Source organism: Embiotoca jacksoni, unplaced genomic scaffold (assembly GCF_022577435.1).
Source record: "Embiotoca jacksoni isolate LCO1_2020_lvr unplaced genomic scaffold, fEmbJac1.0.p SCAF_7, whole genome shotgun sequence".
In the NCBI taxonomy this organism is placed as follows: Eukaryota; Metazoa; Chordata; class Actinopteri; family Embiotocidae; genus Embiotoca; species Embiotoca jacksoni.
Window position 1 is genome coordinate 8511220 of NW_027185425.1, and position 23995 is coordinate 8535214.

General features: G+C 41.3%; 1 protein-coding gene across 4 annotated transcripts in view; it reads right to left on the reverse strand.

The window, feature by feature from the left end:
* Positions 1–7122: 7122 nt before the first annotated feature.
* The window catches only part of runx1t1 (RUNX1 partner transcriptional co-repressor 1), a 60756-nt gene continuing 43883 nt past the window's right edge, over positions 7123–23995 (reverse strand). Inside the window, exons 5-11 of one of the 4 annotated variants that reach the window (XM_069175851.1) lie at positions 21629–21810; positions 17848–18110; positions 17147–17235; positions 16195–16390; positions 15342–15410; positions 12559–12749; positions 7123–11539 (exon numbers count right to left, since the gene is read on the reverse strand). In XM_069175851.1, coding sequence (XP_069031952.1) covers positions 11204–11539; positions 12559–12749; positions 15342–15410; positions 16195–16390; positions 17147–17235; positions 17848–18110; positions 21629–21810 — 1326 coding nt within the window. In that variant the 3' untranslated portion in view covers positions 7123–11203. Of the gene's footprint in view, positions 11540–12558; positions 12792–15341; positions 15411–16194; positions 16391–17137; positions 17236–17847; positions 18111–21628; positions 21811–23995 lie in introns of all 4 variants that reach the window. The other 3 variants (XM_069175849.1, XM_069175850.1, XM_069175848.1) reach the window with 3 other exon arrangements.

A 23995-nucleotide genomic window follows, 5' to 3' on the forward strand; every position in this document is an offset into this window, starting at 1 on the left:
TATTTAAATCACTGAAAAAATGTGCACAGTGATTCAGAAAACTGGAATTGGACTAGCAGGGAAAATAAAAGCAGGTGAATCTTCTCCCAAACCAACAAGGATTGGATCACCATATAGTGACATTTTTGGGAGAGGACCCCTGCTGGTTTGATGGAAGATTTTCAAATAAACATCTTTCTTTGCCTTGCTCAGGAGGTCTTTCCACTTCTTCCTCACATCTTGTTCTTTCCCAAGGCTGCCTGAGTTGGAACGCTCATTTATGGCTTCTCTTATTTCTGTCCAAGTCCATTGCTTCTTCCTTTTTGTTATGAGGTAGGACATCTTAGCAGTTTGTGTGTTCCTGGGCTCTAACCTGAATGTTATAATGTTAGAGAAAACCCTTTTCTTAGATTTTAATGTCTTGTGCAGTTCATTAGACAAATATTTTCTGACTGTGGTATCTGATATGTTTGCCAAACCACTCAAACACCTTCTGGACTTTGTTTACATCATCCCTCCCGCTCCCAGACTGGAGGTTAATACTGACTTATTTTCGTGCATTAGCCTTCGGTCTTGGCTTACCTGTGATCGGGACTGTCCCCTAGTCATGGCATTTATTTAGAAATAGGAAGACTGTCATTAAATGCAGCATCAAACTGAATCTCTGTCATTTAGTTTTATCCACAACCCAACTCTCACCACGTCCTTTTGTCTCCTGGAAGCTTCAGCAACCCCACTGCACGCACACGCACACGCACACACACACACACACACACACACACACACACACACACACACACACACACACACACACACACACACACACACACACACACACACACACACGTGCCCCCTCAGAGAGATTGATGGTATGCGTCCCCGTTTCACTCCTATAGGCCAGCATCCAGGTGCATAACAGCTGGGGAGAGGGTGCTGGGCAAGGAGGGATGGGGAGACGGAGGACTAGGGACGGTTTGGATGGAAGTGGGGCCAGTGGATGTAAAGGATGCTCATGAATAAGCTATAAATTTCCTCAGGCGTGCTCAGGGTGCCTACCGTATGCCTTCCTCTCTGTCCAGGCAGCAGTACTAATCTTCGATGTTGCTGTGGTGGTGAGGCCAGTTTCATCACATGCACTTGGTCACAGTCACTTTTTTTTCCCTCTCTGAGCAGAAACTCGTTCGACTGTCTGTCTTGATGGACATGAGTTGGAACGAGAATGGCAATCGGAAGAAGAGACACAATAAGAAAGAAGAGGTAGACCTCGAATGTTGTGCTCTGTGTGAATGAAAAAAGTTTCTTCTGATTTACATGCTTGCTCTGGTGCTATATTTAGGATTGAGAAACATGCATCACAGACGCTCAATAGCCACACACTTTCTTAATGTTTAATACTGCCAGCAGTCAATTTCACAGTCTAATATATGGCTCATGATTTAGCCCAAAATATGCATGTTTTATCAGAAAGACGATGTGCCTACAGTGCCAGGCAAAAAGTCATCAGCGCGATCAGCCTTTATTGCACTTTCAGGGAAACACTGTTGTCACATTATTGAGTTAGTTTATGTATTGCTTTTTAGAGTACAGGTCGAAAATTTTAATATGCCGAATAATGTCAAGACTTCGAGAAGAAAACACCCCATGACTGACCTTTCCTATTCCTAATTATGACACTGTTTATATTTTCGACACTCCTGATAAGTGTTACCCATTTGCATTTATGTAAGGCGTCGATATGGTGATAAATCTCCTCAGGTTTGTGTTGTTCTGTGGGAACAATGTATTTGAATGTCAAAATGTTGAGTTTGCAATGTTTGTGTATTCTGTCATGTTGCACAACTAGAGCTAAAAAAAAGTCCTTCAGTGGAAAATTAGCAGTTTTGACAATCAACTATTAATGTTATGTTATATTATTTCAAGCTAATATCTTTGGATTTTGAGGCCACCTTGGACTTTGTGAAATTGTGACAAGCATTGTAGATTCAACTATTCATCAATAGTGGCTGACCGAAACAATTGTATGCTTGTTTTTTTGAATGCATGGATGTCGCCGTCAAGGTTAGGCTCCACACAGACCAATTCATCACTGATCACACTAACCCGGAGGATAATACGCGATTTCCAAACTATCCATATGTTGCAGGGTTTAGATGAGGCTTCATGCCGCGTCTATAGGTGAAGCCTGCGTGATGTTTGAATGGCACTGGATGGATCCACTGAGTTGGAAACAGTGGGGTTCAAGATGACTGATGGACTGTGATGTCCCACTGCGTCATGGTAAACTGTTTTTGGATGTGATCTGGCTGAGTGAGTTTAGAGCAGATCAGAATTGGTTGAAACACAAAATACTGCATGATGCAAGTGCTCCTGGGTCACCACAAGGATTATAAAGATCTGAAGGAATCAGCTCATGCCAAAGTAAAGTTTTCCCTCGACAATGTCTGGAGAAAACTGTATTCAGTCCCTTCAGGAAATTGCAACTTTGCAATCCCAATAAAATAATGCTAATTCAAGTAATATCTTCAGTATTTGCGGGAGCTTCCAATTTTGCAATATTTCCGTGATTGTTCCACGAATAATTTACTCAGTGCAAGCTCTGCATTGCAGAAATAAAGTCAGCCTTTCCAAACAAAATTTGCTCTATCAAGAAAATTACCTCCTCATTTACATTCAGAAGGCGCTCCTCTCCTCATCATAATTATGTCACTATTATGTCACAATTTTGGAGAAAACCTACCCCAAAAATCAAGCTTTCTTAGTCGCAGCACTCACAAAAAGCTCCATGCAATACTGTAGTGAGTGTGTAATGTGTTTTGTATCATATTGCATTTTTATGGATATATTTGATAATGGCATAAAAACTGCGCATGTGACATTTAGTTTTAACTTCCAGCTGTGTTCTTAATTTGGGACTCCATTCAAGGTGTACACACATTGACATACGCATAATGCTGAAACAGCGAAACTTGCAAATTCACCTTTACATACCAAAATGCCTGTCTTACATCGACACTTCCATTTGAGACCACACAAGAAAGCATATCCACATCCACTTTGAACAGGATTGTACTGTATCTCGGCGTGCCATCCATCATGTGGTAAAGCCCCAGTAGGCACTATACTGTGTGTTTGGCCTCGGCTCCTCATTCAGCCCTCATTAGCCATCAATCACCTCCTCTCCACTGGCTGCCTGCATGCGAAGAGACCTCCTGACTTCACATCCTAGCAAGATGTTCACTTTGGCACTTAAACACCCCCCCCCCCCTCCTCTCACACACACACACGCACACACACACACACACACACACACACACACATACATACACGTAAAGGAGTTGAAACATATACTTGCTCACCCCATGAAGTCAATGTCAAATATGGAGGTTCAGAGAAATGCGTACTTCCTGAGAGGTTAATCGCTGTGAGAATGCAGAGATGGTGGAGATGCCCGCCAGTTCTTGAAGTTAAATAGCCTGTTTATCCTGCACACTTCAATGAGGATTTGAAAATGTCAAGAGGAGTCCTTAGTCACCGCTAGAAGCACTGCAAAAGGGCAGCATTTTACATTGTAACATAATTTTCATTTTATGTTTTCAATAATGTTAACTCTGGATTGTCATTTGACACAAGGAAAGTTTTCCTATCTCGGAGAAAACATCTGTATACATGTGCAGTGTGTGAGAACAGGATGAAAGCGGCTGCATGCGGCGTGTTGAAAATCCAAATAGGATCTTAATTCGCTGCTCCTTTCAAGCTGTATTCCTCCTCAGTGAACAAGTGTGTGTGTGTGTGTGTGTGTGTGTGTGTGTGTGTGTGTGTGTGTGTGTGTGTGTGTGTGTGTGTGTGTGACACTGCGAATACTTGAATGTGCATTTCCTTTTGTGGGAAACAACTGTGGCTGTTTCAATTAGAACAAGTGCACGGTGAATTACGGGAATGCGCCACGGTTAAGGGTGAGATCGGAGGAGGTCGGATGGAGTGTAAAGAAAAGCAGAAAAAGTTCTTTTGCCGAGTTTTTACCGTCCCTCAGGGGCATAACAAAGTTTTGTGTATAATTTTTCTCCACTTCACCTTCTGTGCAGTGTGTGGAGGCCATTACTTGTCATTGATAGCTGCATGGGCTTTTGTTGTTTTGTTGAGGAGACATAAGGCTAAGGCGTTCCCGTGTGCAGAAAGATACAGGCGTAATTGTAAGCTCGTGTTTGAATTTGTCCGTTGCTGCGTGGGATCTCTCCATCCCATTCTGTTGGACACTCTCATGCAGCTTTGATGCAGGGGAATCAAAGTGGTTTGTGAGTCACACTTCCCAACACTCAGGGTTTTAGTTATTTGCTTTCACGGAGTCATAAATCATTTTGAACTTTGATATTTGCGGGGTATTTGTTTTTTTTTTTTAACAAATGCCACTGATAAAAAAGAGAGCATTTCAGCCTCATATCCTTTACCCCTTACTTCCTCGCTCTTCCTCTCAGTCTGGTTTCTCAACTCCTATCTCTTATTGCGCCAGCTCTGCTCATCCATCTCTGCCCCTTGTCTCGTTTGCTATTTTTCTTTTTCCTTTCCACTGTTTTGCTGTGTGTGTCTGCGAGAGAGGGAGACCGATAGAGAGAGAGACAGAGCAGGGCCTGACACATGGGCCCAGTTCCTTAATAATGTCATTCGTTGTGAACGCTATTAGCAGATTACCCTTGGCCCAGGGCAGCCTAGCCATGTGCAGGAACTAGATAACCTTGTGTTCGGTAATTTAATATCAACACTTCCCCTCTTTTCTTACCACGCTTTACAACACACAAATACCCTGCTTGTCCCCTCCGGTCCTATTTCTTGAAGAGAGAGAGAGAGAGAGAGAGAGAGGGAGAGAGAGAGAGAGAGAGAGAGAGAGGGAGAGGATTACAAGATAGTGACTTCTTGAAGATTCCTTTCCTCCGCTGAGAAGTGTGGAAAATCGCCCCTTGTCCATGGATGTGAGAAAATACATAAACAGGCTTATAGTGAAAATTCCATCAGATTTAATGCAGTGAATTTAGCTCAGTGCAACATCAAAGGAGCCGCCCATCTTTTAAAAAGGGCTAGATGGGGTAATGTCATTTTCCCCCTCCTTCTAGTTTTTTTTCCTCGCGGGCTATCATAGACCCAACATTTACCACATATCAGGCCAATATGAAAAGCACAGAGGAAATTTCCTGTCACACAGTTTGATTTTGTAAGAGTGGGTGAGCGAGGCAGGGACAGACTGGAAGGGAGAAAGCGAGAGAGATCTACCACTTAAAGGAGCGAGCCGTTATAGAATCAAATCCCACGCTCTATCCCCCACAAGCTGAATCACAATCCTGCATTAGCGGCTATATCGTGCTCCGTCCTGCTGCTACTCCTTTTTTTTTTTTTTTTTACGCCGCCGGTGAGCCAAGCAAGAGCGAGAGGGCCAGACGCCGCAGCCCTATCACTCACCGGCACTCTCTCACACCGGCATTACCACGCCTTTATCTCATCTCCTGCAGCCCACCACGGCCGGCCGCCTCTCGGTCCTCCAGGCTACTTTACTAATAACCTACTCCTTATCAGTCACTGTGCACCTCTGCCTGTGATCAAAGAGCCAATTAATGGAGCGGGGAAAGGTGAAGCATTCAAATAATGGAGACAGCTGTTTTTCTCTGTTTGAGAAAATCCATTTTGTATTGTTATCGGCTCCAAGCAGCCCCCCCTCCCCCCCACCCGACGCTTAATTCAAGTCGCTGTCTGCTTCTGCCTGGCTTGATAAGAGAGAGTGAGAAAAGACAGGGGAAGAGCGAGAGGAAGATGAGGAGGGAGAAGAAAAGAGCCCTGGTCACAATGAACTTTATGTAGAAGAATGTGGCAGGAATATCACAGCAGTCCAACTCATCCCCGAGCTTTATCAACTCCAAAGTGGCTCAACACAGAGATAAGGATAGGGAACGGGGTTAGAAAAAGGCTGAGCTTCCACGGCCGACGAGCTGTTTTATGGACTTCACTGTCATTCGTTTTGAATGGGAGCAGCTGATTCCAGCTCTTGGACAATCTTGCCGGGCAAAAACGGTTAGTTAGGAGGGTTAATTGTACTGGTGTCGGAGCGGCACATATAGCACCATGAAAGGCTCATATCTTAACAGCTTTGTCGTCATGTGTATCACTGGCCTTAATTTCAACAGTTCATTTAGCCCTGTCAATGTGTTTGGGCACATTTGAATGATTCATTGTTGTGCCAGATGTTTATTCAGTCTTTGAAGAGTCTGAGATGCTGGTGTCGGTATGATAAACAGGCTGATTTGTTTCTTTTATCCCATACTTAATATTTACATACTTCCATAAAACCAAATATAACTTCTGACATCAGTTTGGCCAATAAAGCTGATGGGATTAAACACATAAACACAAAGATTTAGCCATAACAGTAGACAATGCTTCAAATGTGGATGTTGCACTCAGATCTGTTCACGTTTTTCCTTGTCGGACACGCGATGGACAGATACGCACTGACAGGTGTATTCTTTTTAGACTTCCACATTGTACTGTTACATTTGCAAATTCAACACACATCTAGAGATGTAGTTACCTGTCTATGGACTTTAGATACAGTGTTTTATTTGCAGTTGGTATGGCACTTTTTTTCTACATCTACTTTTTAAGTTTTGGGATGCCGCTCTTCGGGCCGTGATGATGCCTCATCGTCGTAAAGAAATGTCAAGGGTACTCTTCCTTGACATTTGCAGTGATTAAGTGTTGGATTACCATGATGTTTGGGGACACAGAATAATCCAAATCTAAAATAGGAGTGGCAGAGATAGCCTAACTTTTAGTTTCTATTGTGGGTGAAGCTCCAAAAATGCATGACCCTGGGGTTCACAGTACATTTCCCACACTGCAACTCAACAGCATCTTCTTTGTGATCCTAAATGCTGAACTCATTTTAACCAAAGACATCAAGCCTGTAATCCAAGCTTTGTAAAGAAAATGTGAGGTCTTAAATGGACTAACTGCTTTCACTGAGTAGTGGTCCATGTACATGTAAATGTAACATTACCTGTGAAATAAGTGGAGTTTAGTTTTGTGCTGTGGTAATGCTTGTCGGTACTAGTCTTGGATACTGCTGGTGTACTGAAAGAACATAAGTCTTGATTCTCTGGGCAGGAATTAACATATTTATTACACCGTGAAGAGAACAACAATACCAGAATTATACTGCAAAGTTTCACAGACTGACAGACCATAGTTTACAGCCCAAAAAAGAATTAAAATTAAGAAAACAAAAAGAAAAAAAAAGAAAAACAAGAAACCACAGTTCTGACATAGTAGACTGGAAAGCTCTCTAGAGGACACTGACCCTAAGCGATGGACAGACCGCTTAGTGTCAGCCTACCACTAACCTGTGGTTTTCATGTCTCAATTAAGTATTGCACAACAACTTCAAATCATTTGAGCTCCTTTTTTTTCCACAATAAATTTTCTCAAGAGAACGGAAAAACCCTCCCACCCCTAAAGTTCAACTCATTCCCCCGGATTAATGCTACGGCCTTCGCTGTTCACTGCTGGCCCCTACATTTCCCCGATGCTTCTTGATATGTAGGAAATTCAAATAACATTTCCCGCTATTGTGAAAAATAGGCATGCCTAAATTCATAGCCTTAATTTTTTTTTGTTATTTCCTTTTTTTTTTTTTTTTTTTTTTTACAAGCTTTGTTTTTGTTTATCCTCCCCCCAGCTGACAAGTCGACAAGCACTTCAGCATGTCTTCACAACAGAGAAGAAAAGGGTGGAGGGGAAAGAGGGAAGAAAAATTGCAAGAGAAACATTTCTTATCTGTTACCTTAGCTTGTGTCATCGAAGTAGGAATCAACAACACTTTTCTTTAAAATCAGCACAATTTTTAAAACCTGTTCAAACAATTCAAACTCTTGATGTACTCTAGAAACGCCACAGGCATAAAGGAACATAACAAAAGTTTTTTTCAGTTTTTTTTTTTCTCATTTCTCTTCATTTATGTTTCATCTATTTATGAGGTCTGCATTGTTACCAAGTAGTGATATGGTTTTGCAGCTGTATGAGCTTCGACTTTGGGTTTTTTATTTTCCTGTTCTCTTGTGCCCATTTGGTTTCGACTAGACCAGTATCAGCGCCGCGACTGATGCTCTTATCGTGCTGTAAGAGGTAGAGTGAGACTTGTTTGCCACCGAGGAATTTGTAGCAAAACACACATAGAGGAGGGAAGAAAGAAAAAAAAAAAAAAGAAGAAAAAATAGAGCTTCTCAAAGAATTATTGAGTGGTAATGTTTGTCTTAGTTGTTTTTTTTTAACCCAGATTTTGCCCTGATAACAATGAAAACATACGTTATTTGTGGTATACCTTTAAATACACTAGTGTTAAAACAGCTTGGCTGTTTCTTTACAGCTTCTGAGAAGTCGCTAGTAGGGTGTCAGACACCTTTTTGGATTGTTTAACCCTTTGAAGTCAAGAACGCAGGTGTGTATTTTAGTTAGACAAGAAGGGAGAGATGAGGAAGTACAGAGGGAGCGAACTGCCCCGAACCTTTGTGGGCCTCCACTTGTTCCTTGAGGTCAGAATTTGTAACGCGCTTCTGTGTAGCACCAAGGTGTTTTAGGGTGAAGAGCCTTTTTGTGTGTGTCGGGGTAAGTGCTCTCTTACTGTGAATGAGAGGTTTGTTTGATTTACACTGAATGTTTATAACAAAGCTGCAACTGATTATCCCAAATATGACATGATTTGATATAAATAAGTACAAAACAAACGGCGAAATGGAATTGTTGTGAAAGCCCAGTCTCACATTCACCTCTGTGAATCAAAAACTTTACTGCTTAAAGATGAAATGGGCACTTAACTCAATCTGACATTTGTGTAATGAGAAAATGTACAAAGATGATCAAAAGGTATCTCAAAACGTTCTTCCAAAATGGTTACGGAAGTTATCCGTATTTGTGTTACATTAGTTATTATTGCTCCAGTTTAAATGTAACACTGCTGTGCATGTTCATGATGTTTAATTCACACCTTCTCATTTCACAATGCAAGATGAGTGCTGCTGATCTCCAGAAAGGATTGAAAATAAATTAATGTGATACTGAAGTTGGTTTTGTTCATCAACAAAAACCGTCAGAAATAAATAACCTACATGTCGGAGTGGACAAACCTCTTTTCAAAAATCGTTTAAATCAGGATTTTGGTCCTTGGTGTCAGTCTTTGGCTGTTTTTGGTGTTTTTATGTTTAACTCTTGTGTTAATACTGTGTGTTACCTGGTGCTTTGCAGTGTTAAAGCTGTCAATCGGAGTCTACACCTCTGCATTTGGAAAGTTAGTTTGTTAGAATAGTTTTTTTTTTAATGTATTTTGTACTTTTTTTTTGGTTGTTTTTCACTTTTTCTAAAAAATAACAAATATTTAACAAACGTTCAGTAATGTGCATGCACTGTCTGTAACTATTAAAACAAACAAAAAAAAAAGACCTTATGGCTGCTTTTCTTAGCATGTCGAGTAGAAAAGAAATAATTGGGTTTGGTGATTTTACATTTTTCCAACTCCCCCCCCATCCATAGTATGTAAAACCAGATAATGCTAATACTACATACAAAATGGTTGATGAATTATGGCTCTATACCGACAACACAAGTATGCTGAAAAGAAGCATGCCGAAATAACCTCTGTGACAGTGCAAATACATTTATGTATGTCCCTTGTACAAAACATTTAGGTTAGCATTCTGCGCAACATGCTAGTTCTCAGAAAAGATCTGGGTCGGACTCAAGTAGCAGCTCTGAGATATAGCCTGTGTCTTTTCTTGAGGACGAAGGGAAGTGAAACTTATAGAACTACGAGGAATCTACCACTTACACACAGAATAGAAAAGCAGCTTGGAAAAAAGATAACACTTCTTCTTTTTTTTTTTTTTTTCTTTTTTTTTTTTACCTCTTTTTGCACCAGCTAGAGAGAGAGCGAGAGAGAGAGAGAGAGAGAGAGCGAGAGAGAGTTATGAAGGACTCAAGAGTTGTGACCGGTTGAAGTAATATGCATTGTCACAATTGTCCAACACATATACAATAAATAACCATTGGTGACACCACAGGACAGAAGTCATAAACACCATGACATCTACAGAAAACAAAGAAGAACATGAAGAAAGATGAAAATGTTTTTCAAAGTTGAGACGAGGAGGGGAGCGTTTGGGGTGAGTCTCCACACTGTGGGTTTCCAGCTCTTGTGTGGCCCAGCGGCTGCTGTCCAAGTGATTAGACAGTCCTGCCGGTGGGATGATGACTTCACTTCCTGTGTGACGGCTTTTGTGACCCACCGAGCGTGCGTGTGCGAATTGTATTCAGTCCATCCTCCACATGTGCAGTGGGCAAAGTTTTGTACCTTGTCCAAGAATGCTTCCTTTTACATCCTTCGGGGAGACGGGTTAGTATTTCCCAACCCACTGACCTGGATATCATTACAAGTGAGAGGGAAATAACATTGGTTGAACAGCTGGCTCTGCTTGCAATCTGCTGCACATCTGCCCATTTCATGGCGGTCTGTGGGCCAGAGATTCAGTCCATCCCTCTTCCCTTTCCAGGCGGCAAACTTGTTTATTCATCCGTCCGTGGATCTTTCAGGGTATTTAACTCTAATATCTTTCTTTACAAGGAGTATTGATGACGTCAGTCGTTCGGCTAGCTAGTTATGTTCCCTTGGTATGTTGTTTGGTAAAATGTCTGAGGTTGGCTCGTCTCATGTCCCAGGTACAGGAAGGAAATAAGCCTAAATTCAAGGATGAAAAATTTAAAAAAAAAATAACATTTAAAAAGGGGAGGTCAGATATACTTGTCTTGAGTTCACGGCTATTTCTGATCAGTCTCTTTATATTTACAGGAGAAAATAAGATAAGCTACAATGACAACAACATTAACAACAACAGGTACAACGACAAACAGACAACGAGAATAGCAAGTGTAACAATAAAAGTATGTCAATATTTAAATTCATTCATTCAAAACAAAGAATATCTTTGTGTTTCTTTAAAGTCATAGCAAGTCAATATGACCTGATTATGGACCTCCTCCTCCTCTTCCTCCTCCTCCTCCTTCTATGACTACGCTGCAGGATAGACAGAAGCATTGCCATCTCTCTCTGTCAGCCAGGTTATCTTAGCAAGGCAATGCAGACAGTCATGCTGTTTGTAGTGTTGCGGGCTGGCTGTTACAACCTCCGTGGGAGTCTTTAGCGGGGTGTGCCATCAAGGGCAGAGGAGGACGGGGTGCTGGGGGTGGATGAGCGCGGGGTAGCAGCAGGCGGGGTAGCAGCCGGACTCCCGGTCCCGCTGCTCGGGGTGCAGGCGGAGGAGCTGATGGGAGCAGGGGTGTCCGACCCCGGAACGCCTCCCTGCTGCTGGCTGGCCTGCTGCTGCTGCTGCTGCTGCTGCTGGGCCTGGAGGGTCTGACCGCAGACGTGGTGGTGCTTCTCCCAGTCCTTGTGCTGGCAGAAGGAGCCGCAGTACCGCGCCGTGTTGCAGCCGCTGCACGTCTCGCTGGCTTTGCGGCCACAGTTCCAGCAGCTCTGACGGACAGAAAGTGACGACGTCAAACTAACACCAAAAAAAACTCAAAGGCAGCAGGAGTCACAATCAGACACACGGTAGTCCGGTTGAGGTGATGAACGCTAAAACTGTAATTAGGAGCCCTTGCTTATTTGACTTTATGTTTTTCTTCACAACAGAAAGATAATTCTATGTTTATGACAACAAAATGACCCATCAAACAGAGAACTAGCAAATACAATGAGAAGATGAGCAGCAGAAATTGATGCATCAGTCTGCGCGTCGTTAAAACAAGCCTCTGCTTTTACACTTGGCACCTAAACTTAAAACAAAGCCCCAGACAGATCAAAAACCCATCTCTCTATTACACGCAGGGCCTCTGATATATCTTGGAAGCCGCAGTGAGAGCATGTCAAGGTGGCTGCATATCCACAGGAAACGGGAGAACAAAGTTATAAACAGCCTCTGAAGGTTCTCCTCTCGGGCGCTTCTCTGTCACAAACATCGCCTCTGCAATTAATGTCAGATGTGAGACATATTTCCCTTTCACGTAACAGGTGAAACGCCAAGGTCTCCAATAGTGATTAGATAATGAAAACCCTTTATTTCTTCTCAGCTGAATTGGTAGCACCCATAGAAACATTTTAGCTACCCTTTTGGAAAAAAGAGGACGCAGGCTAGCGAGGGTAATAGGCGCTTGATTGTCCTTGTTTTGCTTTATTTTGCTCTCCCTCACAGTTTCTCATGACTAGAAAATGCCAAATTTAAATCTTTCACTAATCAGCAATATTTTACTTTAAAGAAGAGGCATGATTATTTGCTTTTACTAATATGATGATAAAATACAACAGAACTGTAATTGGAAAAAAAAAGAAAAAAAAAAAGGGTTATTTAGGAGTCACTTGAACAGGTGGCTTCAAAAGCATAGTCAAAGTTATAACAAAGGAAGATGCAGTACCATAGCTACCAAACAAGAAGATCCTAACGACCGCGTTGATGATGTGTTTGAAAGGCTGAGGAGGTCTGTGTTCGTTCCTACCTCGCTCGAGTCCTCCTGTTGGTTGATTATGGAGAGCGCATCCTCGGCCGCTTGGCGCTTGGCCTCGGCTACCGTGCGCTCCATCTTGGCCCGCTCGCTGCTGATCATCTCGTGAGCTTTACGCTCGGCCTCTGACACGGCTTTCTGCAGCTCTGACATTGCCTGCCGCTTCACCTCATTCACCGCCTCTTCTGGAAAGAGTGTGGAGACAGAGGAATTCAAGCCTCCCGCACCTGCAACATAGCGTGCATCATATCACTCTATCGTTGGGGCGCTTTATTCAATGAGTAAACAGCATGTCTATATTTGCATTTTGTTAGGAATACCACAGTTAATATATCTGAATATAAACATCTCTCATACAAAGATGAGGTAAATTAGCAATACAAGTTTGATTCATTATGATTCGACCATGCCAGAACAGGTAAAGTGGCGTCTCTCTTTGTATTTCCATTGGAATAACAATGTGAGATGAAGATTCTTTGGCACCCATGAATAATAACTGGATCATCTTAAAGTGTGTCTGCCATTGTAAATAACATTTTTCTGACATAAACTGAGAAGTTTAATTCAACAGTAATGCTGTCTAAGGTTGAGCCTTCCGCAGTCCTCAGTGCTAAAGGTTCTTCAGCTGCTAAATCTTTAACACATCTGAAAGATATAAATCATATCTGTTAAACAAAATCTGGCATAGCTGATAATAATTATGTCATGGCTAAGGAAACTACTGAAGCCATTGTAGTGAGCTCTTAATTTCAGAGAATAACTTTCCTTCGTTTCTGGTTTTACTCTACCAAATTAATTTGAAAATCAAACCAAAATTTTGTAAATCTTGTAGAATATTAGGCACAAGACTCTTCAGTTACTTTCATTAAATTATTCAGGCTGTCAGCAATTCCTATTTATCAACCAGTCACTATAGTGTACCTGCTTCTGGTTACAATCATATGCCTTAAATGTGGCATGTTTAATCAGTTAGGTCCCGGAGGGCCAGTTTGTGATGTTTTAATGGACAGCTGAAATGATCGTATTTGAAGATGAGCAAACAAAAACATTTTTTTTTCCAATTGGAAAAAAACAAATATTCTCAACGCAACAGTGTGAGCCAATTAATCCCAGGTAACCACTCTTAAAATGTGCTTTTGATCTGGAGCAATGTGTTATTTTATACTTGTTTTGTAGAATGAATAACCTTGCCGTGTGGGTGTTAAGCAGTGGAATTCCAACTGAACGTCAAAGCAAAAGGAGGGCTTTTTGTTTGCTCCCATCAAGCCTGTAACTTGACTAATTGTGTATGCAAATCAGGCAATTTATATTTAAATTATGCATTTCCATTGTGATCCCAGAGGCCCATGCGGTGAGGGGAAGTGGGAAACCGGTAGGGCACCGTGCAAGGTGCTTGAATATTTATCACCAACTGTAAACATTTTGCCCATTTCAAACAGATGTATTCACGGCTGCACTCCATTGTGTTAAAAATCCTATTTTGCCATCCTCCCTGGGTCACATTTAAATCAGTCTCTCCTCAGCCAGAATATAAGTGACTGGAGTGAAAAGGAAAACAGAAATACTGAGAAGAATGCCGATACAAAGTAAAATAGCGAGTCCCATTTATCCTACAGACAAAAGATAAATACAGCTTTATGTCTGACAAATATGCTTCACTTTACTTTGTTTCCTTTGTACACATTACACTTGTATTCCAAACATAAAATCTGTTGTCAATATCAGACCGAATGTGTGCTTTTATGAAGACAGAGACATTTTCTCTCCATTGTGATTAAGCTAAATTTTTAAACCAGGGTGGTTTTGTCTTTAACCTGACTGAAGTCATGGAAATTGCCCTAGTGCCTTGTGATATATGCCTGGTGCATGGAATTGTGATTACACACCAAATGCCTTAGATGGAAGATCGATCAAGGCTGGGGAGGGGAGGGAGAGTGCTGGAGAGCAGGCAGAGTCCCGATGGTGATACTCAATTCAATTTAAATGCATATTACTTGTTCTGAGTATCTCACACATCATGCTTGGTCAAGCAAGGGGACAATTTCTTTTCTCCAAGGGGTTTAAAAGGCAGACATACTGTATCACTGATGGTGAATACAAAGTGGATTCCTCAAGCACTAAACCCTCAGTGAAAATTTTTCTCAGTTTTAGAGGACAGCGATAATGGTGATTGCAGCTGCGCTCATGGCTTTGATGTTTGTGTGTTCTAAAAATGTTCGTAAAAACTGCTGTTTTTTTGTTTTTAAAACGATAAATTAGTTTTAATACTTGATCTAATCTGGCTCTAAAATTTTCCCTCTCCAATTTTGTTAAGTAGAATAGCCGCTTGTCTGTCGTTATGGGAATAACAAAAGTGCCAAAAGCAAGTAGATACCAAATCTTGCTACTGTAGTTTTAACAGCAAAACCATTGGACCAGCTGTAAAAGCTACTTATGTCCCTATTTGACTGGTGCAATAAAATTGTTATAAGGCCTGACATCATATTTGGAGTGTGATGGTGAAGCTCTTATTTTTCAGCATCCTACTGCATCAGATATACATACATATAAGAGATGCCCGACTCTTCAATGCAAGTATAGAGGTTCCAGAAAGTAGACTACATTGATATGACGGGGCAGACATTGGTTTGAAGGAGCACTACATATCAGCTACCATCTATATGAAAGAGATGGCCTTGTTTTCTTCAAAGCTAAGAGTCTTAAAAACTGCAGAGAGATGAACTAAAAATGGGAGAATGTGTGCGTTTGTGTTATGATCAGAGGCACCACAAGCTCACCAGCTTTCTTCCAGACCTCTTCTGGTACGTAGCCAGACACAGGCCGGTGCAGCAGCTCCCTGTGAATTTCTGTGGAGACGCAAACACAGAGACATGGTAACCAGAGATCAACCAATGTTTGGACTTTGCGAAAGATTGTCAAACATATCAGCATGTGTAGAACCTGTTGGTTTCTCCTAATGGGACCTCTAAATGGTTGAAAATAAAGATAACCATCCCTTAAAAAAAAAAAATGACTGAGATGTACATTAACTCAGGATTTAATGTGATGGGAATATCCAAGGCTGACTGCCATCACTATAATTATGATAACATTAATTTCTTATGATATGGCCTAGTGTTACCACATACAAATGTAAACATAGTGGGCCAAGAATTGAACCCTGGGGAACTCCATTTTCAACATTAGCCCTTTTTGACATAAAACTGCTTTAAAAATGAAGTAACACCATCACTTTCATATATTGTAATATGGAAACCAACCAAATACAAATATGATAATAATACATTATAAGGCCTTCCAGAACTTCAGATTTAAGACAGCTGAATAAAAAGGACAGATTGCAAGGCAGTTTATATTAGTTAACATCTTAAACTGTGGAGGCAGGTGGATTAAGAAAACAGTTGGAATGAATGTTTCAAACAATTAAATGTTTCAAACAATTAAACACTATCAATGTTGTCTTTTTATATATATATATATATAAACCCATAAAGGAAGAATAAATCAGAGATTCCACTCGAGAACTGAAGATCAGTTGTCTTAAGGATTTAGACTTAAGCATACAGATACTAATTTATTTGGGGCTATGATTTCTAATAATACCTCTGACACATGTATGTGATTCGTTACCTGATGTCGCATTTTCCTGTGATGCGGGGCTCTGCTGCCTTGATTGGCCACTAGCGGCACCCTTCTTCAGCTCTTCAGCATCGCTGTATCGTCGGATCCAGTAGTTGAGCTCCTCGCGGTCGGCCTCTTGGCACCGTCGCAGTACCGTCAGCGAGCGCCTTGTTTTCTCCACCATGTCCATGATACAGTTTAGCAGCTGGGGGTGACAGGGAAGAGACACGGCGCTGAGTTTACACATAGACGGGACGCACGGGTTGATTTAAATTCAGCAAGGCTGTTGTTGTGGAGGTTGAGGTTCTAAATTAAAACTTAACATCTGTCATATTATTTTAGTGCGACATTATTAGTTTCATCTGTGAGGTGGAATGTGGCTGTGGGATAATAGGTGTATGTTTCAAAGACACACTTTCACTGTTATAATGTTGATGAGGTTTGTCAAATCACACCTCTCCAGAAGGCTTTATTTCCTCACGTATATTGGTGGGATTAATTGATAAACGTTTGACTGCATACCAACAACAATAAGGTGAAACAGCACATGCAGGAAGTAACAGATTGCAGCTTTATATAAATTAACAACACTATCTTCATTGTATTCTTGTTACATTGCAGGGTAGCACATTTACATGCAAGCATGCACATACACATCTTATTCAATATAAAACACACTGGCTATTAGTCTTAATATCCATGTAATAATAGCGTTTTCTTTTGATTGAACTTGTAACATTTTTAAATAGTCCAAAACAGACAAATACAAAGTAAAAGTGACTCTTCTTTTGTATACAGTAGTAAATAAAGTTCTCTTACAGGATGCTAAAGTATCTGCATTGTAACAAAGAAATGTAATGGATCGTCATTTAATATGAAATGGTAAGATTGATTGTCTCCGTTACTTAAAGAGACAGAACTGGAGAGTATAGTAATAAAAAAATGTTATTACTTTTCTTACATGGTCAAGGTGCTTCCACTCCTCAGCCCATTCTCTGTCTGTCAGCCTGTGGTCAATCACTTCCTCCTGCCTGGTCCCTGCATGCATACCTACGAGACAAACAGAAAGATAAACAAAGAGCAAGTCAGTATGACACAGAGGATCGATCGGTGTATCACTACTCCATCATTCCCTTGCACTCCCTTTCATTTATCCTTCATTTGGTCCCTGTGTGACACTCTCTCTCTCTCTCTCTCCTCCTTCTCCCCCACTCATGCTTTTCTTTGCTGTCTTGATATCTCTCTCCGTCCCCGAGGGCAGGACTCAAATGACTGAGCTTCCAGTCCAGTAAACATCCATCACAAGGCGAGACATGGTAAATGCCTCTCCTATTTTTAGTAAAGAGCCAAAGTCATCATTACAGCTTCATCGGCTCTCGCTCTATGCAGAAAAATGCATTTACAACTAAACTGTGCCTAAAAGTCCCGCTACAGAGTGCTCATACATCTCAGTGTCAAACTTGTATCAGCCATTAGCTTCCCGTGGTCTCCGCTTTATGTATTTTCTCTCTGAGGCTGTGGTATGATCTTGTGGTCAGAGAGACTGTTTGTCATTATTGTTTTAGAGCTATATAAGGAACTGAAAAGCCTGATAAATTATGTGAAATAATATAGCTGTTGTGATTACTTTTGGAGATAAAATCTCCTTTAGTGTGTCCTTACCAATAGGCCGGGGTCTCTCCCGAACCTCCCGATGATTGGAGGCGGGGTGTCTGTAGGTGTCACGGTAGTGATGGGCGATGGCCATGTCGTCTAGCCTGAAGTGCTGCGGAGGGAGCGGGCCGGGGTGAGGCAGGCCGTTGGGTTGGTATGAGAGCCCATTGGATGGGCTGAAACGCTGGGCGGGGCTTATGGTGCAGGGCCGTTTGCTCGGGTGAACATCTGGGTGCAGGGTGCCATCGCGCTCGAAGCCGTTCTCTTTGGTTCTGGGTGGTGACAGAGACAGATGAGGTGTGAGTCTGTATTGAATTTTCATTGAATCTAGCACGGCACTGTGAGCTGAAACAATGTTTCTCGCAGCAAGGTGAATTACTAGTAATTTCATTTTTCCTTGATAGAAATCATCTCCTTTTATAAGACACCTTAAACCAGTGACACTGCATTGGGTAAAAGTAGATAATTATTTCCCTCTACTGGCATATTTTTTATTTGCTGCAAGTAAAATACGATTTCAAGACAGAATATGAGACACCATATGACTGAAGTTTTACTGTTGTTACCATTCTTGAATGTTCTTTCTACCGTGACAGCCAGGCAGAAACCAAAAGACCTCTAAAGGGCACAATAGATCAGTAGAAAAGGAAATAAAAGAGGATGGAAGGAGCACACAGGTATAAATTGGTGTGATGATTATATATCACACCTGTTTTGTAAAAATGAGCGATTGTGTTTGTTAAAGTTATTTCATACTGGAACCATATCAGCACAAGAAGTGGTCCTCCCTCTCGAGCTATTGTAAAGGTATTCATCTAACCCCCTACCAGATAAAGTAATTGCCACAAAGCTGTTTTTTCTGGACTCACCTTGGAGTTCTTCCATTGAAGACACGTCCATTCATTGCTACACATGCACACAACTAAAGCTCGAACGCATGTGTTCACACAAATTACACACACACATGCATACATACTCACACAAGTAGTTTCCAGGGGATCAGTTGGATTTTTGTAAGCCTGCTTCTAAAGATTAATGTGGCCAGGTGTGATTGTGTGTGTGAAAATCCTTGCACATGTGTCTCTATATCCCTTGTGTGTGTGTGTGTGTGTGTGTGTGTGTGTGTGTGTGTGTGTGTGTGTGTGTTCTCAGTTTTGTCTGTTCACAGCCTCCCCCGCTATCTGCAATCCCCCAGTTTCCTCTCTTGCTCTCTCTCTCTCTCTCTCCATTTCTCTCTCTCCCCATCTCTCTCTCTCTCTCTCTCTCCATCTCTCTCTCCGATGAACAGATTGAACTTCTTAATGAGCTTTTTTTATGGGCTGCTAATGCTCATCCACAGCTCTCCATATGCTCTTTCCTTCCATCCGTCCATCTCTCCTTGTCCCTCGACTCATCCCCCCCCCCACACACACACACTCTTCTCCCCAGTCTTCCTGCTGCAACACTGTTTATATCTACAGGAACTACAGTGTACACATGCACACACGTTCACATGCCAATTCCTGGACCTGTTTTTTCTCATGACAAACACACAATATGTCAATAATAGAGAGATTGGATTCACATTGTCTCTATACTAATGTGGTTAAAAAGCAAGACTTTCATACAAATACGCAAAATACTGATGGAGAATATTTAGCTCAGCTGTCTTCTACTCCTTGTTGTTTTACAGATTTAACATGGGCTCTAGGTCACATTAAAATGTTTCAAGAGTTGTTGTTCCTTCGCTGGTCTGGAAGACTTGCACTTATCAAAACAAGGCAAACGGATCTGAATTAACCAATTACAGAGTGAGAACAGTAGTTGTTTTTTTTGAAAGAGAAGCTCAGAGGAATAATGCAACAGTGTAATTATGTTGCATGCTGTTGAGGGAATGAATATTCTGAAAATATGCTGAATTGAAATGAATTTACAATGCAAGCCGTTACCAGTGTAGGTACCAGCAATGTTGCACTCTCAGCCATTATTTAAATGGTGGCTTGTGTTAGAGACTTTACGGTATACACTATAAAATATGTCTTATGTTTCTCATATGCATAATGTGCTATGATATTCCTGGTCTGGTTTCTGCAGGCCATGGTATTAATCAGGATGCATTGATAGTGCATTGTTGTCTGTAATTAAGGATTCCCATTCAAATTCCAATATTCTGACACTGGCTCCAGTGTGTGGGAATACAGAGCAGAGGTAAGCAGAAAGCAGAGGTGCTTAGCCAGCCATATTGGTGCTGGAGCCTCATCTGTATGTGTTATCAGCCCATCTCCCTAGGTACACACACAAACAAACACACACACACACACACACACACACACACACACACACACACACACACACACACACACACACACACACACACACACACACACACACACACACACACACACACACACACACACACTCAGGCCCAAACACTTACAGAGATGCACATACATGAAGCATACTTTCACACTGGATAGAGAATCATGCGCACACACATTCACACACAGAGACAGCGTTTTCTCACTGAATACAGATTCATACTTACTTTTTTTTTCTCTCTCCATATATTCCCTTTTACATTTACATGCACACCTTTTCCCCAAAGCCCACTCCCCTATGCACCAGACGGCCTGCAAATATGCAGGTATTACAGAAAAAGTATGCCTATCCGACTGTTGGGGGAAAGAGAGGTGAGAATTATTAATATCACATTCAGCATTTTTGTCCCTCAGCAAATATAAAATGTACATTTTCCTTTCCCTGCCCGTGTTAAAAATGTTATACCCCCAGGGCTCTTTTTTGTTGTTGTATTCTTTGAAAAGACAATGCATACATTGTGCTTGAAGCACTGGCACAAACAAACAACAAAACACGAATGTTCACAAGCTTGTCTTCAATCTAGACATACAGGAGATTCTGATGTTATTTTTTATTCATATTGCACCTCTATTACATAAAATTTCATTTACTGGGGAATGAGCTCGAGTCTTAAACATACACACACACACACACATCATCAGTCTGGACGGATTTTGTGCTTGTTTCTGTTTTCTGCTTTGAGGGGAGATTGTTGGATTGGGGGAGATACACTGTGTGTTCCTGGAAGGTACGTCTGGATGCTTGTCCATTAGAGCAGGAAACAGGGAGTCATTACCAAAGTCTGTGACAATAAATGGATATAGTGATTTGGCTCAGGTTGAACTGATGCTGAGAGAGACACGCTCACACTCACACATACTCTTTACTTATGCACCCAAGCAAGCATGGAAGTAAATGGTATCAAAATTATACAAAGTGGAAGGATTTCATACATTCACTGACACATCTGCACTTTTCTGTCCTCATGATGTGTGTGTGTGTGTGTGTGTGTGTGTGTGTGTGTGTGTGTGTGTGTGTGTGTGTGTGTGTGAAGCTAGGTCTACTTTCCCCATCTCTTCCTCTGTTCTGGCCCATTAAGAGCAGAAGCCAGGAGCTGAGATGTCCAACAGAGCACATCATGAGGCCCAGTGGTGCACTGACAGACACTTCCCATACATACATTTACACATCACACTATTGCCTAGCATTGGCTCAGCCTGTGTATGTGTGGTAATGTAAGGGCTTGTGGGGATGGGGGCAGCCTCAAAGGGATTTATGCATGAGATCAAATAATAGAGAGAAAAAAATAAGCCTGAGCTGTTTTTTTTTTAATGTATTCATAAACTCTTCATTCTGACTGATTCTTTTAATTGTATTAACAATTCTAACCCAATTAAAGAGTCACTAAATACAAAATTCCCAGAGTAATGTTGGGATTTTCTGATGGACCCACCTGTCTGGGGTCCTTCTCTTGCCGTTTTCATTGACGTCCAGCAGGAGTTCGGAGGAGTCCACAGGGGAGGTGGTGCTGGTGTCCAGGAGTAGCTGCTCATGCTGGGCCAGGTACTGAGCTGGGTTCTGCTTGGCCAGCCGGGCACAGTGCAGCAGCTCCCTCTGAAGTAGCGGCAGGTTGGCCTGCAGAAAGAAACATCACTGAATTATGAGAGGAAATACTCGGCAACACTGACAACCGTTTGTTGTTTGTTGGGTGCTGGTAGTGATGGGCATTTCAAGCAGAAATACTGATCAATATTTGCTGGGAACTAGCCGTCTATTATTTGAAGAAGCCACCGCAAACGTATAGAAAGAGAGAGAGAGACGGACTCACTGACGCCATAAACTCGGGTTCAACAAATGCCATCGAACTATGAAAAACCTTGACTTTGGACTCAGGACAAAGCTGATGAGAAGGAGGTTTTTATCTGTCATCTTTGAGTTGAGGCCCCTGCACATCCAACTTTAAACTTACTTTGCCTGGTGACAAAGCTCACAGCTATTGATTATTGATTAGTGAATGGACCGTCTGCTTGGTGCTTGGCTTTCAAATGATTATGCATAGTGTGGTAGAATTATGATACTCTAGCTTTACCTGGCAGAGTTTGCGGTACACCTTGTTTGCATTTAGTTTTTTTGAAGGAGGTTCACTTAGAAGCTTTTGACGGCTGTAGTTGTCTTTGCATGTTCCTGCTGTTTGTAGCATCTAATCTCACTGCGCCACACACGTTCTGCTGCAGCCATCTTCTCCTTACATGATACCAAAAAAACATAATAGAATGCAAATCTGCCTGGTTATTAAAGTCACCTTAAAAGTAATCTGAAAAGAGGAAATATTTAGTTGAAATATTCAAGTTGTATTCAATGCTTTGAGCAAACTTATCACAGGTTATTGATGTTTTATGTTGTTAAAAAGGGATAAATTGAATCAAATTTAACTTTTCAAAATGTTAAACTCTATCAAATTAAATTGGCACAGAGACATAACACGTTAACATCAATAAAATGTTAGTAACTTATGGAAAGAACAGAAAGCCCAAAAAACTGATGTAATAAGTTTCTGAGCTGCCTTTCCATTCCCAAAACACAGATAACAAGAGATCCATTTCTTCCATATCATCAAACCCCTCTCTGCTCATTACTACTGAACCACCGCTGTTTTCTGTGACCCAGGGTGCATTAACACCCATAAAGTCTCTCTGTGGCGTATACATTTTTAAAAGAACAGGAGATATTTTCAATCTCTTTAATATACTCTAACAAGGGGGTCTGCTTTTTTGTGTGGACTTATAGGGCCATGCAGGTATGTGAGCATCCACTTCAAAGACACCTGATGGGGTGCATTTTGAAGCAAGAAGATGAAAGTGTTGCGTCAGACAGGCTCAGAATGAGAGTTGGGTCTATTTTGGCGAGGTACATCACAAGAGTCATTGGAGGGGCCATCGTTGCAAATTTTAGCCCTGTTAATCTTTGTTTTGTCTCAAAGTCTGCTGCGTATTTTTTTTCCCTTTCATTTTTTTTTTTTATAATCTTCTCAATGCTACAGACTTTTATTCACACCTTCGTTGTTTTTCCCCTTCTTGTCCTACACTAAGTTACAGATTTATTTCCACTTTTTTGAACATTTGATCTTCGCAAACTTCATACATAAATAATACAGGATATGGAGCCAAGCCATGATTTGTTTAGTAGTATTAATGTTATAATCCAATGAAAATCTCCCTTCAGTAATTGGCTGTAGTAAAAGAAATGCCAAGCGCTGGCCTTCGCTTTACCTGCTCGAGTTAATGGTCCGTTAATAGTTTATGATCGTAATTACCCTCTGAAAAAAAAAAAAAAAAAAAAGCATAAAATAGATTGCTTTGGCCCTGGTGAACTCATCTTATATTAATTAGAGGTCATCCTAATTGCCAGAGAGATGTGGGGATGCATTAACAAAAAGACTGAGTCAAGAAACACAGACCACTGAAGGAGACTGGATCATTTTTCATGTGATAAAGCATGGCCATTTGCTCCTAACCAACATCTGCACTCTCTCAAAAAAAGGGGGAAGAATTCAAGTAGTGTTCAGCAGCCACAGCTAAAATCTGCTCAGAATGATTTATTGTTCAAATGCTGGATTCGTCATTTTGTCAAATGGTGGCAAAAAAAACGATTCAGAATACGCAGCGTTCAGGATATGTTTCACTTCATCAACCCTCCATTTCTGTGTAATTTGCCATCAGAGGAGAATAGTGACTTAGTTTTTGCATGTCTGAATTGCCGTGGTTCAGTTACTTCCCATCACGACTCTCTCTCTGTCTCTAAATGTGTTTTTTTCCTTCAT